This window comes from Harpia harpyja, chromosome 14, assembly GCF_026419915.1.
Source record: "Harpia harpyja isolate bHarHar1 chromosome 14, bHarHar1 primary haplotype, whole genome shotgun sequence".
NCBI classification, from domain to species: Eukaryota; Metazoa; Chordata; class Aves; order Accipitriformes; family Accipitridae; genus Harpia; species Harpia harpyja.
Window position 1 is genome coordinate 4289850 of NC_068953.1, and position 17134 is coordinate 4306983.

Here is a 17134-nt window from a genome sequence, read left to right on the forward strand (position 1 = left end):
TCATTTCTGACAAGACCACCTGCACCCAGAAGCTGCCTACAGCTAGGGAGAAGGAAGAGGTATACAGCAGGAACTAGACTCCTTCCTCAAATGAAGAAGCAAAGTGCAGTTATTTAATAGGATGTCTTGTTACAATCTTTATCTCAGAGGTTGCCATCAGCTGAAGATGACTGTTTTCTCAAGCAGAGAGACTGCTCCTCTAGAGCACGCTCTCCTGCACAGACTTGCAGAATAGAGTTAGTGGATTTCAGCATAATTAGCTGTACTTCAAGACTGCTGCTTTAGAAATTCTTGAAGCTTTCTGTTGTTGAAAGGTTGCATCCAAGATAGTTTCTGCTTTTTAACTACTAATCTCTTGAAATCTTGCCTGTATACTTTTGAAGCTTTGGGGGAAGGGGAGAGGAGCATAAAAATAACATTCAGGTAAAATTTAATGCTGTGGACTTTGGAGTGAGTTTGACATGTGTTTAAGCTGACCATGCAACTGGTAACTGCCAGCACAGCTCAGAGCAAGAATGGTATCTTGCCTGTTAGGTTGGAGCAAAGAACTAACGTAGCTGAAAATAACTTCTCTTTTTGGATAGTGATTTTTCTCTGATAGTGCTGACTTAAGCGTATATGTCAGTGGACACAGAGGGGACATCCAGTTTGATTTCGAGCAGAATGTTGGAAATCATTGTTTGAATAAAAGGCTCCTTAACCTTTGTCAGGTTAAACTTGCCTGAGAGTGAGTAACAGTATTATCTTCCTTTCTCTGGCTAGAGCTAGAATGCAAGATTATTATGGCTGAAGTGCTAGGTGCATAACTTACTGGACTTTGGCTGTATAACTTTGAAACAGCTGCACGCAGTTAAAAGCCTTAAGACTCTTTGGAAGTTGACATGTTCTAGTTGTATATGCTGTTATTGGAGGTCAGTACCAAAGGTATGTAAAAGTAAAATTTAAAAAACAGTACAGTGGGCAGCTGAAGAATCATAGAGAGGGGTACTTCTTGGCACTGGCAGTAGTTGCTTTTAATTTTCTGGACAGGAAAACTTATCTCCAATTTGAAATAAGAACATTCGTGCCTCCATCAGTGTCTGTTTTCTCCAAGGACATTTTCAAAGAGTGAACACCTCAAGTTAACCTCATCTATGCTGCTTGTTCTTTACAGCTTGAGTTTTAGCATTTCAAAGTGTATCTTAGCTCTAGATTTGTTTTGACTGTCCCTTTACAAAAAAAAGTGACGAACTGAAGTTCTATGAAAGCAACACTTGTTGAAGGTATTACAGGTATAAGCATCTATTGAATTGTACTTCTGATTAGGTGTTCACTTGAAACTGACTTGTTATAAGCTACCTACGGGACTGAATATTCATCTAAATGAAAGCTTATCTGGGGCAGGGGAAAATGGGACAGGTAAGCATAATGGTAGATTTCATGAGGTGTAGTATAAAATGGATGGTTAGGGCCAGAGGCCTTCAGGGAAGATAGACTTAATACATGTTCAGAATAGTAAACAAGATGTTAAAAACTTATTTTTACTAATAATGTGATTGAATATTAATATAATTCAGCATATCAGTATGTTGATATGCTTTGGTTTTCATTATACTAAATAAAATGGTAATATTGAATTACACCAGCAAAAGGCATGTATGCCCTTGCTTCACTGACTGACTTAATTTAGTCTACAGGTGAGCTCTAGTCTAACATTACTCAGCAACGCCTTGGTGTCTTATAAATGTACATGTAACTGATTCTAGAGCTGAATACTTGAATTTAATGCCTAATACATGTTATGAAATGATTTGGAGGGAAGGACTGGACAAAAACAGCTCAATAATTTAAGCAAGAGTGTGTGCTCACTTGTTATTAATGCCATCCAGCTGTAGGTTCTTGAGTTCTTTCCCTTACCCTTGGAGAAAGCAACCCATCCAGACAAGAGCTTGGAACAACTAGGCTATTCATCTTCTCCAAAGTGCCTTTTGAAAGGAGTCTTTCTCTCCGTCTGTCTTGAGTATGGAGGCAGTGTAGGGCCTCCTACCTAAAATTCCTTTTCCTGCTGTATTCAGTTCACTTACAAATACGCTCATTTAACTATACCAGCAGACTCAAAATAGGAACTTCAGCTTCTTAATGGAGATATGTTTTGTTCTTAGGAGTGGACATGGGTAGGTGAGTAGGTTAAGGGGTTATGGTTGGTTTCTCTGTACTGAGCTAAGCTGTGTGTTGGAAAGGACTAATTTATAGTCCTGACTCCTAAAAGTTAACATCCCCCTCTATGCATCCATTTCTCCACCTATAAAATTAAAATTCTTTGTCCTATTCAGTAAGCTCTTCCACATCAACAACTGATAAATCTTAAATAAGAGATGGGATTAAGAGACAAGGTATTCTGGTTCATAGTATTAAAAAGCAAATGATTATTAGTACCTTTGATCTACTACAGGTACACAAAATCCACAGTAGAGATATTAACACTCTCATAATGCTACAGGCTCTGTAGGTATCAGTGCGGAAGATAGACTAGGTCTCTCTGCTGGATTCTCAATGAATGTATAGATGGCAGAATTCACAAGTGTTTTGTCCAAGATCACAGAGGGAGGTAGTGAAATAACCTACCTCAAAACATGTATCCCTATATTCATGTATTTAAAGAGTTACCATAATCCTTTGCAAACTTGTAAGAGGTTGCAACAATTAGCCTGACCTAAGCAATCTAAAGGTAACTTTGAAAGATTCAGAACACAAATTGAGTATAAAGGTGTAAATGGGGTTAGGCAATGTTGTCTACTACTGTTGCTGTGTCTGTATCATACTGTGTCTAGAACATGGCTCTGAGCCTGTGCAGCTGTACCACTGAATATAAAAGAGTGCAACTGAATATAAAAGAGATGCAGATAAAAAGCTGGATGTAAGAGTGCAAATTGGGCTAAACCCTGCTGCCTGGTGCCATTGTGCCTTTGTTGCATGCTTGACACTGCGGCAGGTTTGTGGGTTTAATGAGGTTCTCAGCCTGAGCAACAAGTTCACAAACAAAAGGCACTTCAAAAATTACTATAGAAGAATGCAAATTACACATTGGACATGTAACTGGCATGCTTATGGCATGACCAGTATTTCATCGTACCTCACAGAGAAGCATAAGCAAGGGACTGAGAGAAAATGAAAACGCGAATGCACTTATTTGCTAACAATAAGACTTCAGACTCTCAGGGATCCCACAGCTGTGTAGATTGAGCAAGGGAAAGAGGGCTGGTTGTAAGAAGTGCAAGACGTTTGCATGCCTTGGGCTGGCTTTCAGTTTGTACTGCTTTTGTTTAGGAAACTGATACCCTGAATTCAAGTGGTGGCACTAGAAACCCAACCGTGCAATTGGTTTCTGTAGATTTTTAGCCCTTTGGGGACTTTGCAAACGGGAGAACGAGAGGAAATACAAAATAGGTGAAGCCTATCTCCCTTTCGTAGCAAACTGCAGACACAGCAGTTCAGAGAAAGTAGATGGACAAAAATGCAAAGGGCGGGGCCCTATGTGATCTCCTCAGTCGACTTTGCTTTATCACGACCCTGGCTAGGTAACGGTGAGCTGTAAGAGGGTCTTAATTTCCGCATCGTGCGTGAAGATTTAAACCATGGCAAGAGATTAACATGGCAGTGGTCAAGGGGGCCTGCTTGGAGCTGGGGGCGGGCGGCCGCTGCCTCAGGGCGGTGAAGGAGGGAAACCTCTCCTGAGGGGTAGACCTGGTGGCTCTGGTTTTGGCGGGCGCTGCGGCGGGAGGGGAGAGCCCCGTAATGAGCCCCTGCCCGGGGCGGAGGGGAGGGCAGAGCCGAGCCCGTCGCCTACCTGCGCTCACAGCTGTCCCCTGCAGGGGTGCGGCGGCCGGCTGAAGCAGCCGTGGGACTCGGAGCTGAGGGGCGGCAGCCCGAAGGGCTCTGGGAGAGAGGACCGGTAACGGGCGTCGCTATTCAGGTGTGGGGAGACGGTGAGGCCGAGGGGGACCCGGGGAGGAGGGGGGGGGGAGGGGGAGGTTGGCGGTCGTGGCGCAGCTTCAGCCGCCGGCGGGGGAGCGCGGCGGGGCGCCCCGGGAGCGCCCGGCGCCGGGGCTGAGGGGGAGCCTCGTGGTGGGCGGCGGTGGCCGGGCAGCGCCTCGTGGCAGGTGGCGGTAAGAGCTGGGGGGGGGGAGGGTGAGGGGGGCAGACTGCGTGCCGGTGGAGGGGAGAGCGGCCAAGGGAGCGCGGAGGAAAGCGGCGGTGGGGCGGGCAGGGGCCGGGCAGCGCGGCGGGGAGCAGCCGGGGAGAAGGGGGGGGGAAGCGCGGAGCCGCCCCAGCGCGCCGGCTCCAACATGGCTCTCGCGGCTGGCGGTGGCGGCGCCCCCTGGCGGCGGCAGGCGGGCGCGGCCGGTCACGTGAGGCGCTCGGGGCCTGCTGCCGCCGCCGCTTCCCCCAGTCAGAGCGGAGCGAGCCGAGGCAGAGACGAAGAAACAAGATGGCGGCCGGTGGCGATCCGGAGCGGGACGCCGGCAATTCGGATTGAGCCCTCGGCCCTCACAGCTCGGCGGCCCCCCCCTCCCCGGCCCGGATCCCTCGCAGGGGGGGGAGCTTCCCCGTAGCCGCCTGTCCGGACTCCGAGCGCCCTCCCGAGCCTTCCTTCCCCCTCCCTTCCCCCCCCCCCCCCTCGGCCAGCGCCCAGAGATGCGGGGCCGGCGAGGCAGGCCGCCCAAGCAGCAGCAGCCGGCGGCGGCCACCGCTCAGGCGAGCTCCCCGGCTCCGCCCGCCCCGGCGGGCCCCATCGGGGGGCTGAGGTCCCGGCAGCGGGGCAGCAGCCGCGGCAGGTGGGCGACCTCGGCCCAGGCGGAGACGGCGGGGCCCAAGCAGAAGGGAGCCGGGGCTGCCCAGGCCTCTTCCCCCGCCACCGCCTCCCCCAGGGGGGGCAGCAAGAGGAAGGGAGGCAGCGGCAGCAGCAGCACCCCTGGTGGGGGAGGCAGCAGCGGTAAGGGTAGGGGCAGGGCTGGGGCTGGAGGAGCAGGGGGAGGAGGCGGAGGAGGCAGCTGCAACAGCCAAGGCAGGGCTGCCTCGTCCAGGAGGAGCATCAGCAAAGTGGTGTACGATGATCATGAGAGTGAAGAGGAGGAGGAGAGCATGGTGTCCGAGGAGGAAGAGGAGGGAGACCCCGAGGATAACCAGGACTCCGAGGAGGAAGAGGAGGAGGAGATAATGGAGGAGGAGGACGACGACGACTCTGACTACCCCGAAGAGATGGAGGATGAAGACGATGCCAGTTATTGCACTGAGAGCAGCTTCAGGAGCCACAGCACCTACAGCAGCACCCCAGGTAGAGAGTCAGTGGGATGAACTAAAACAAGTCGAGGGCACCCCACATGCTCCCTCTAGGTTTGCAAATACAGTCCGCACGCATTCTTCCTCCCATGTGTGTGTGTAAGGGATGCCTGCAAGCACTCACAGGGAGAGAGGGGTATGCAAATTAACGAGTGGCAACCCCACGGATGCAGGGAACGTTAGAGATGCTTACAAACACATGCACTGAGAGGAGGGAGGGAGGGAGGGCAGTACAGGCTGTAACAAGGGGATGCTTTGCAAATATGCATGGAGATTCTGGTGACTGCAGAAATGCGTGATACACCAGAACGTGTTGCAAACAATGTCAAAAGTGTACGGAGCGTTCACTTAATATTTAAAAACAAGGGAAACGGGATGCATGCCTTGCAAAGAGGTCCTTTCAAATACATACAGGAAAGGATGGCTTGTGCTTGCAAATATAACTTGATGTTGAAAGGAAGCACATGCAACTTGAACTGGCCTAAAAAAAAAAAACAAACAAAAAACCATAAACACTGAAAATTTTCAGGCTCTTGAAATCAGAGGTATAACTGGATCCAGCATTTACTGGCTTTAAGACAAAACTAGCTTTCCAAGGAGGGAAATGAGGTGCATTGTTCAAAATGGAGATTGCATTGTTATAGTTTGGGGAAAAGTGCACAGGGCCTCATTGCAAGGGTGTAAACCTAGTTTTAGTTAAACACGAAGATTAAAAGGTGGAGGTTGAGTCAGAAGTCTTGGGTTTAAATACTGCATTTATCTTAAGATATGGCAACCTTTAAAACTCATATTGGGGTTAAAACTCATTAAACATAATTGTGATTTTTTTATTTTTAACCTCTAGTGGCAAATTTGGGCTCAAATTTTTAAGGCCTGCACTTCTGTTTGTCCTTAATTAGTTCATTAACCATGTGGGTTTCAAGCTTCAAAAATTCTTTTATCTAAACTTAAGCACTTTTGATTTATTTGAATTCATTCCAGAAAGGAGTTCAAGCTTAGGATTATTATTATTATTATTATTATTATTATTATTATTTAGGTGTCTGAACCAGGAGAGTAGTTAAACTCAGGGATAACCTAGGAGTGTTTCTGAATTGGGCTACAGGGTAACAGACACTGCTGTTGTACAAGTATTTGGCCAATTTGGAAGGGGGGAGGAACAGGTTGTTGATGTAAATGCATTGCATCTTAATTAAAAAACGAGTGTAGTTCTGAGTAGTTAGCTGACGACTTTTAAAAAGGGGGAAGTACTGCCTACTAAATGTGTCATTTGTTTTTATTTTGGTGAGTTAATGGTATCAGCTCGTTATGTGACTTCATAATAGTCCTTTAAAAACTTCTGTATGTCTGTCTATATATTTTTTAATCTATATCCATATGCTCAGGAACCTAAATGAATCAAAATAAGTACATACATTACTAAATGAATTTAATTTAGAGATACTTTTTTTAAGGTGTTAGTTTACCTGTTGCAGGGATGTCCTGCAATCAAACTGAAATTTTTGAATATTTATTACTTTAAAGATTGAGGTCTGGCTTCACAGAAGACAAAAACTCTGAAGTACTCCCTTGACTTTTAACTCTTCATTTTCTGCTTAGTTGTGGTAACTTTAATTTTTAGTACTGGGGGGGGGGGGGTGGCTTTTGTCAGGGAAAGAATATTTTTATGATTTTAATTGGCTAGGTCAGGAAAATATTTTTTACATGAGCATCCAGGTTTAAAATTAATTCTACAGAGTATGGGTGTATTCAGTTTTTGAAATGTACTTAAGTGTTTTGGCAAATAACAAGATACCTCTGTGTGCATTGTTGTGCAAGTGTAGACAGGTTTTACATGGTATTTAGGTGTATCAGAAACCATTTTGATAATTTACATGTTTATTTCTCACTTGGTCAGGGTAACTTCAGTTAACTTTTTAAAGATAAGTTTAAGTGTAAGCATTTTCATCCTTATGTGCCTTTTTTTTTTTTAATACTGAGTATTTGATAGTTAAACATCTGTGTTGTTATTTTGGCAATTTAGTGGCAGTTGTCATTAGTTCAGTATTTGCCTAAAGGTCTCCCTCCCTCCTTCCCTCTCTCCCAGATATGCTGTTGCCCTTTTGCAAAGAAAGTACAAACTTTTCATTCAGTCAGCTCTGTCTGTATTGTTTCTGCTGAACAAATATCTATGTTGTGAGCACTTCTACGTTGTGCGCGCTGCTACGCAGTGGTGGCACTAATTGAAATCTTAGTCTTATCATAATCCAGGAAGAGATACTTGACATTAGAACAGCATTAATAGGCAAGGAAAAGATTCACCTAACCTCAGTATCTCTTTATCTGACAGTAGCCAGTGCAGAGAAGAGTGTTAAGAATAGGGCAAGCATAGAGGGATATGTCTCCAGAGTTCCTTCATGGGTGCCAGTGCTCTTTGACTCAGGTGCATGCTGAGCCAGAATTGGTCTTTAGCTATGTTTAGGTACGGTGTTTTTTCTTTCATGTATTTGTCTTCAAACTGACAAGTTGTAATATACAGTGACAAAGTTCCTGTGGTCAACTGGAGGGCTTGAAGGAGTGTCTCCTCTATTGTTTTAAACTAGCCCCTGACAGAATCGTGCAGTGCCCGCTGGGTTTTTTCTACTAGAAGAGATGACAAATGATGTTTCTCTACTTACCTTCCCTCAATCACGTGTAGCCTGAATCACTGCCACTTTCAGGATGTAGTCTTGGGGGCTGAAGAATTTATATTTTTGAGAGCAGGGTATTGAAAAGATGCAATCCCAGTCAAACTCTCCTACCAACCAAGATTTTACACATAAATCACATCCCACTTAAATGGGTGACAGACTTTTTACATTTTTTTCAAACTTACATTGAACAATGAATTAAAAGATCACAATGCTATGTCTCTAGCCAAGAAAGGCTCAATTTTGTGCTCAGCAGGGAAGTTTATGATATATCTTGAACTTGAATGTAGGAGTAGGTTTTTTTACTATATTATTATTCAAGTATTTAAAGAAGCAAAATCTTAGGAATGGTAAAATGCCTTTGATGTAACGCTTAAAAATGGTACAGTGAAAACATATTGTGTGAATGCATATGACGTTTATCATTGCTTTTTCTTCTGCTGGACAGACTTTTGGTAGAGGGATTTTGTGTGTGAGTAATGTCCCTTCTCTCTTGTCTATTTGTATCCCCAGAAGGTAGATGTACTTGTAGGATAGGTATCCTTTATATCTTGTATCACTAAACATTTTTGCCATTACCTCTCCACTCCAAGTTCTACTTTAGGCTTGTCACAATTGCATTATAGATACCAAGTATATTCCATACGTTGCAGAATTTTAAAAGAAGGATTTAATCAAGATGCCTAGAAGTCCTTAATTTTTTTCTGTTTCTTGTTTTTGTCAAAAACTTGGAAAACTAGCTTTAGGACGAGTTATACATCTAGATTTTGGCTGAGATAATTGTCAGTCTGTCTAACAAGCAAATGCACAACAGTAGAGTTGTGAGCCAAAAGATTTGTCTTAAAAGTACATTAATAAAATTTAAGATGGATTTTGCTAGTCTGCGAGCATTTACAGTGATTGACCATCACTTCTGTTAACCAGTTACTTCACCAGTGTGCTTTTATTTTCAGAGTGCAAGAATTTAACTGGAAACGAGGTGCTGCATTTTGTGTCTGTAGAAATTTTATATCTTAACACGTTTTCATGCTCTTGAAGAACTGTTTAAGTGGAGGCATTGAGATATGACAGTAAGATATGCAACCTCTTTTGTCTGTCGTGTGAGAAGATTTACCAGCCTCCCAAACATCTTACTTAGGGTACCCTGTTCTCTAAATTAAATCTGGCATGCTTTTATTTTACCATTTAGTAATCTGAACTTTGATTTCTACTCTAGAGGAACTATCACAAGTTCATCATGTCAGTCATCAAAAATGTAGGAGAGAGTCCTAGCAAAGAAATAGTGTAGAAGGCCAAACGAGTAAATCTGTGGCTGATTCTGTTGTATTGACATGCAAATTTGCCATTTATCTGAAGAGAGCGTTTGTCACTTCAGTCATCTAAGAAGCTCTGTGCAGCAAATACTGTACCATTATCAAAGTATGTATGTTGTAAAAGGTAGAATAATTTGATGTATTGCAGATGAGTTGATTGTGCAAACTTTTTTTGTAGGTCTGCAGTAAAATTCCATAGCTGACTATTGTACTGCATAGAACTGGTGTTAGCTGAGTAAATGTGGATTTTAGATTGGGGCTGGCTTTCAGGGCTCACTAACTTCTGAAATTAGTTACAACTTACCCTGAGTGTGCCCCAACTAAGAAATCTGTCTGTCAGGATGTTCCTGAAAATCGTTATGTTAGTGCTACTTTTCTTTGCCTGCGTTCTAGGCACAAAACGGTTGTGCCTCTGAGTACTTCTGAGAATGACAACGTGGGATCTTATTTGCTACTTGTCTTGCATTAGTTATCTGGATGTTAAAATGATGCCTTAGAATATAGGGGGGTTGTATTCCTGGCTCCTACTGAGAGTGTACTGATGGCCCTAATGTTGAGAAATTAAATTCTTAATGTAAAATCAGTAGAGAACGTTAGTTTGATTTAGAAGTGTACTACTGGCAGGTGTACAAACTGAAAAAATAAACAGCCAAAAGTTTTAAAGTTTTAAAACCTTTTTTCCAAGAACATAAAGACCTAGTTTTGTGCAATGCAAGGCAGTAGTCAAACTTAACTTAGGAGCACGTTGAGAATTTCTGCGATATGAGTGGTCTCAGGAAGGTGCTCTCAAGATCTAGTCTAGTAACCGGTTATTTTTTCGTTTGTGCTTCAACTTCCAAAGCTTTTGTGGTGCTTGGAATGTCTCATTTTTAATGTTGGGTTAGATTTTAAGTTTAATCTGGTTTGTCGTTGGTTTTTTTTTTCTTATTCCAGGCAAAATAAATAAATTTAGGTTAGGTACGATTGTTGCAGAGCAATATTCAAATTGGAGCTGCACTTGCAAGTAGTTACAAATGCATCTTATTCTTCAGAAGATTTTTCTGGAAGAGATTATTTGACTTGTGAATATTAGAAACATGTTGATTGTCATGTTGGCATTTTTTAAAGGGAAAAAAAGTGTTTTGTATAAATCAAAACCTTTAATTTTGGCCCATCCCAAGAAAAAGATTTGGATTTTTCTATTTTGGTACTGCTTTTCATAATATATTCTTATTTTATGTTAAACTGATTCATTTTACTGCTTTTTCTTCTTTGGTGTAAGCTGAGCAAATGCTCTCCCAAGAGGTTGACTTTTAATTAAGGAACCAGTTTGGATACTGCTGTGACAAACATGTAGCTACATTCAGTTTATGCATTCTCCTGTGGAGAAAAAAAAAAAAAGGAAAAAAGAAATGAAAAAACACAAAAAATGTTCTCTTATGCATTTTCATCATTGTTTTCAGTTTTCTCGGTGATATCTAACAAGAACTTGTGTGTTGCTGTACATTCTCATTTGATACTTGCCTGGTGCAAAGCAGTAATGTGGGACAGCAAATGTCTGATTCTTGTATGTTTATTAAAACCAAACAAAACAGGACAGTCTTAGTGAGTTTAGGAGGGTAGTCAAAGGCCAGAATTTCCAGGAGGAAGAAAACATAGGAGACAGCATGTTCTCTAAGGAGTACTCATGCTTTCAGGACATCATATAACTGCCAATTGGTCTTTATGTTGAGAAGTTTCTGTAGTGATTCATGATGTGGAAAACAAAACCAACCCAGTTCTATTTTACTGAAGATGGACTTTTATGTAAGAGTAGTGTAGTTTGACTTGACTTGTGGAACTTGAAGCCAAAAATTAATCTGTTACAGAGGCAAATTTGAAGTCTTTTCACTTGCTGGGGTCAATTTTGTGAAGTGCACCTGTGGGGTGTGTGTTTTATATCCCCCCCCCTTAACAGATCACTGATGTATCTGAAACTCGTTGGTCTGTCTTTTCTTTCCCCTATACTCTATCAAGTTTGTCTCCACTGCAACTGTGAACAGGAACTCTAAGCTGGAGTCTTAATGCCCAAGTGCTGAGAAATTATGAGGAAGGGAAAGTTTAGAGAAGAAAAATGAGACCAGTTGCAAGCTTTCTAATCAAGAAATGCTGGAACCAGTGTTTATTTTTTAGGTCATACCAGTGCAGCTACCACTCTTGCCCTGTTTAAACAAGACAGTGGTTCTGGCAGAGTATTAGTTATGTAGGACCTCCATCCACCAGTCCATTACTTGAAATATGTTTGGCTGAAAGGCTATGTTTACTAGTACTGTACATCTGGAGTGAAGGGATATGTAACAAGTGAGACAAGGCAAAACCGGATTTTTGTCATTTTTGTTAGGCTACATGGGTATGGTAATTAGAATACAATTAAAGCACAAAGAGCATGAAAGTCTTATTTAGTCATAGTAGAACCTTTATGTATTCTGGACATTGGTGTAAATAGTTCATTTAGATACTCTGTTTTAAAATTGTCTACATAAACCAGAAGATATGTTAAAGATGGTTAAAGTATTTCTAAGTTCCATATCCTCTTGTGGTAAAGAGTTAAAGTATAAATGTGACTTTCCTTTTTCTTCTTCATTTCTGTGAATGAAAATGGAGACAAGCTTTTTGGTCCTTTTATACTCCATTTCTAAATTTTGAAAGGGTCAGCATTTGAACCAAATAGGTTGAATAGATGGAAATTTAAGAAAAAAAAAAAAGCAAGGGTTTGGTTTTTTTAAGTGCTTCAGTAAATTCTGGTTTTGGGTGCTCAGCCTGTTACTTCAGTAACTTCATTTTATTTCAAGTATCATTAGTGTGTTTTGCTTAAATATTTGTAATATAAATTATTTTAATAGATTATGGTAAGTGTAGACTATAATTATCAATATCTATAATTAAATGTGCTATGTGAATAAAATTGTTTACTCTTTAATCTTAATTACAGGCAGCTCTTCAACTAGAGAATTCAAAATAGGGAGAGGCAACCATTGCAGACTACTTCATCACTTTTGGAGACAACTAGTGAAGGAATGTGATTTAAAAGAAGTGTATGCTAGATAGAAGTATAATGCTGAGACACTCAAGATGATCTGGATCCTGTAAATAGTGCAATCGTGGCAGCAGAAGGCTATTGGCAGATCAATTTATCCTTCCAAATAAAGCTATGGAATTTGAATGGCATAGAAGTGGACATTTTATCTCTTTGTACTGGGTCAAACTTGAAGGTGGAATTTGATTCAGGGATTTGGTTAATATGCAGAAACGATCTTAGAAGTATACAATTTGTGTGTAATAAAACTTAAGTCCATTTTGGGAAACTTCAGTATGAGTAAATTGACTTTCTTGAATTGAGAGTAGATACATCTAGATTCAATTTAAAGTCCAGTCAGTCAGGTGGTGGTAGTGCTTAAACAAGAAGTAACTCCTGCTAGTACACCTGCTTTGGAATCCTCTTGATGTTTTTTGTTTGATACAAAGTAGTACATATTGCATTTTCTACTTAAAACAAACAAACAAAAAGTGCTGCTATGAGAAGAGATTTCCACAAATGGGAAATTATTCAAATTATAAAAATGATTTATCCAAAGTTATTTAAACTATACCAAGATAAATTGAAAAATATTAATGGCAGTAGGTGATGTAGTAATACAAAGTTAAGGAAAGAGAGCAACAGTGTAATTGTGTTGACTGCTCAATGTGGTTATTGCACTGAATTTGTTACACTATTTCACTTCCGTATATTATTTGAAATACATATTAATGTAGTGCACATATGTAGTGTCCCAGATCAAAATAACTCTTTGTTATTGTGTAATCATCAATTGTATAGTCTACACAAGCTTGCACTTCTCTCTTAAATATTTAAATTGAGGTCATTAAATTGATTATTTTTTAATCAATTTAATTAAATTTCAGTTAACACTTCTTCTCACAGATAGTACTGAAAATTCCCTGTGGAGGGCAAAATCCATGACGAATGACAACAAATAAAAAAAAACTCAAACAAACAAGTTGTCAAATCCTGGAATCTCTGAAATAATTAAAAGTAAAATAAAACAATTTGAACATACAAATGTTTGAAGAGACCGAAGTTGTTTGGTTTTGGGATTTGGGTTTTTTTGTCTGCCAGTGAATGTCAAATTCAAGCATTGGACAATTTGCCTTGTAGAAAAGAGATTTTCCTTGAAAGTGAAGAGCTTGGAAAGTTGGATACATTTATTGTAGGAAAACTTTTTTCAAAATTTGAGGGATTTTTTTGTGTGTATGAAGAACAATTGGGTAAACATGAACTGTGATCTTCAAAAACCTTCACAGAAGTTGAAACTGCTTCTAAGTAGTGTGAGCTGTATGGGTTGTCAGCACACTGCAGATAATTAGCAATGAAGAAATTGTTATTATGAGAATCACAAATGAGCCTGGAGTCAAAACTGCCTTTCTTCAGCTGTCTGAGCTAGTGGCAAGGGAGGGGATTATCCACTCAACCAGTAGAATACAAAAATTTCAACTCAAAACAGAGACTATAGCACTTTGACATCATTATGTCGTATTCAATTGGCCTACACTTTTAATTTAAGTTCAACGGTTGTTTAGAATACTTCAAGATTTATGGGCACCTTGGCAGAGAATGTCCATCTTTTTCACTGGAGATTAGACTGCTTGGTTTTGTTGGTTTGGTTTGGGTTGGGGGGGGGGGTGTTTTTCAAAGGTATCTGGAGTGTTTCTTGATAATGCAGTTGATGCATCGAACAGTAATACGTTTAAGCACAAATTGCTTGGAATTTCTGAATTTCCAAATCACACACTGTGATTCTCTTCTTGACTTCAAGTTCTGTTCAACCTGGGTACAGCAAATACCAACAACAAATTGAAAGTGAAATTGAAAAAAAAAAACCAAAAAACAAACAAATGTAGAAAGATTTGACATACTATGCCACCAAGTCATTCAAGAAAAATACGTCTGGGTACCATTTCTTTCTAAAATATTCTGCATCTTTGAATACTTCCCTTTTTTAAGGAATCTGGAAACCAGATTATATGCAGCGCAGAATTGTTCAAAGCAGTTTGGTGTCCTAAAAGAGAAACGATTTGAGCTCTTGAGATGTGGTGTGTGATTTACAGTATGAATTGGGAGTGTTGAGTGATACGATATAGTAACTGCCGCATACCATGAGGCATAACACAAAGTAGTGGACAAATGAAGCATATATTTTATAATGCATATGGTTTTCCTTACTGTCTAAACTATTAGTTTTACCATTACTTTTGGAATTTCTGTACTTTATACCAAAGCAAACATGAAAATATGTAAATTGATTTAAATAGAAATGAAGAGCGGTGTGAGTAATGCAGTCACACGGTTACATTGTACTTGCCCCAAAGTACAATTCTTTATTATGGGATTGTGACATACTTTGTGTCCTGACAACACATTTATTCTAGACTTCTAATTGTACCAATATGCTTCCTTTGTAAGAGGAAGTGTTAGGGAACGTTTTTAACTTTTTCAGAAAATATTAGGAATGCCTTGTTTTAAGGTTCTTTTTTTGCTTCGCCTATTATTTTGATGTAACAAAAACGCCAGCATTTATCTCTAGTGAAAGAGACATCAACAAAAGCAGTATATGGGGAGTCTGGTTTTTTTCAATGAAGGATAAAAGCAATGCACAGGACATTAGAATTTTGTTCTCAGAGTAGAAGATCTCAACAAATGAGAGGAAATAAGGAGTCTGCTTCTTTCAGCAGTGTTCCTTCATTCTAGTTTATCTTTGCCTGAAATTACTGCAGGGGGTTTGTCACTTCTGATTAATTTAGGTAAACCAGGGTTATCGTTCTTGCTGCTTGCTCTCTTGAAGGACTGTTTCTTTTATGGCTTTACTGTGTGACAGACATGTTTTTCTGCTACAATTTCAAACACGGAAAAGATTCATAGTTTATAGCTCTGCCAGCTTTTTGTGATATTTGGACTCTCTGAAGACCATTAGTGATTTCAGAATATCTGTTCTGCATTGTTGTTGTCTTGCATGACTGCCTACTAGGACTCATCCTATGGTGTCCTGCAATACTGAAGGAAGCTTCAGGACCCTAAAGTAGTTTAATCTGTGAGTGCACACATGTGTGTTTTGCTTTGGGGTCTTTTAATTAAACCAACTCTGGTTTATGCATGTATGATTTTGGATCATGATGATAGAAAAGTTGGGTTTAATCTAGATATTTCTTGCTGTAAGAATGCTTGCTTTGTGCCTGGCTGTGAAACTCCTGTGTTTTTGTGTGTTTGCCATGATTAAACATTTTCCACTGATTTATGCAGGAGCATATTGGAAGACAGTCATACAAGCATTCTTTCATTTTCCACAGTCAGAACTCAAACTTAACTAAACTTGGAAATTTATTTTTATACGCAGATGATGTTGACCCATTACTTCTGTAATGGAAACATCTGGCAGTTCATATTCTATATTGTTTCAGAGTGTCTAATTTGTTGCATAAGATTTCATTCTTTAAAGTTTGAGAGGGAGAGATGTATCTGGTGTCATCTTGCCATACTAGCTCAGTGACTGATTTATTTTTCTTCTGGAATCATTTGGCAAACTGTCTATTATGCATCAAGATGTTTCTTAAAGGTAGCTTTTCTTTTAGGTAACTTTTTTTTTTCCTTATCAGTGCATTAAAGTTTTAACGATGGTGTTTTTGGATTCAGCAGGATCTGTCTTTGGGTATCTGCCTGGCTTAGCAGGACTTTCCCACCCCCATTAGACTTATATCCTGTATTTATGGGAGTATTGGAGGGAGTAGGGTGAGTTGAACAAATGCAACAGAGAACCATTTCCTCTTAATGGTAACATCCAAGATAACTGGAACTTACTTTATCTCTTAATTTTCTTGAACCAGTTGGGGGGGGGGGCTGTTATGCACAGAATTTGATCAAAAAATTATTAATGTGAAATTTAAAATTCCAGGATACTGGTTGTGTCACTCTTTAGTCTCAGATCACACAATGCATAATATGTGTCACTTTTTATTAGAGTGTGCATATGAAATTGCTGTTACGGACAGCTTCATTTTTCCTTTGGATTTTCTCTGTGAATAAATTGTATCCTGCCGACTACTTCTCTGTGTAGAATTGATAATTACGAAATTTAGTTGTTGACCAGAATCTTAATATGCTTGCCAGAGGACCTAAAAACGTTTTCATCTCAGTTCTTGGTTTTAAACCAAGATGATTGTTTTATGATTAGTTTATGAGATTGTCTAAACTTGATTAAGTTTGTTGGTTTTTTTTTTTTAAAAAGGAAGTAGGTTTAATGAGTGCATTCTAATACTTTAACTGATAGCTGCAAAATAGTTGCATTTAGCTGGATACTGTTTCGTTACTTTGATAGAAGATTGAAATATTTCGTCTGTCTAGTAGTGCCATGTACAGAAAGTCTCCTCTTCTGTTTTTACTTCTGCTCGGCATCAAGGATAGTGGAATTAAAGGCAAGAAAGTTAGCATCTCACCTGAATTAGCATCTGAGACTGATTTAATTACACTCAGTGTCTTTTCTTTTAGGTAGTGAAACAGCTCTTCAGATTAGCTTTTTGTATTAGTCTTTTTCTGTCCATAATTCTACCTCCTTCTCATTCTGTGGATATCTCTCCTGTTTTATTGAAGCACGGGCGTGGTTTTTTTGTCTGCTTCTTTTGAAAAATTGGGAGTTCCTGAAACATTTTCATAAAACATCACATTTAACTTTTGTTTCTGGCTTGTAGGTATCCAGGAGAAATATTCTAGTTAGAAAGCAGTGGACAAAGTGATTTAGGTGCTGTTTTGCATTTTAATTTGCTTGA

General features: G+C 40.2%; 1 protein-coding gene across 14 annotated transcripts in view; it reads left to right on the forward strand.

Annotated features, from left to right (window-relative positions):
• Window positions 1-4362: 4362 nt before the first annotated feature.
• The window catches only part of BPTF (bromodomain PHD finger transcription factor), a 57186-nt gene continuing 44414 nt past the window's right edge, over window positions 4363-17134 (forward strand). For 6 of the 14 annotated variants that reach the window (XM_052808019.1, XM_052808023.1, XM_052808011.1 and 3 more), the window contains exon 1: window positions 4364-5314. In XM_052808019.1, coding sequence (XP_052663979.1) covers window positions 4675-5314 — 640 coding nt within the window. In that variant the 5' untranslated portion in view covers window positions 4364-4674. Of the gene's footprint in view, window positions 5315-17134 lie in introns of all 14 variants that reach the window. The other 8 variants (XM_052808013.1, XM_052808010.1, XM_052808018.1 and 5 more) reach the window with 3 other exon arrangements.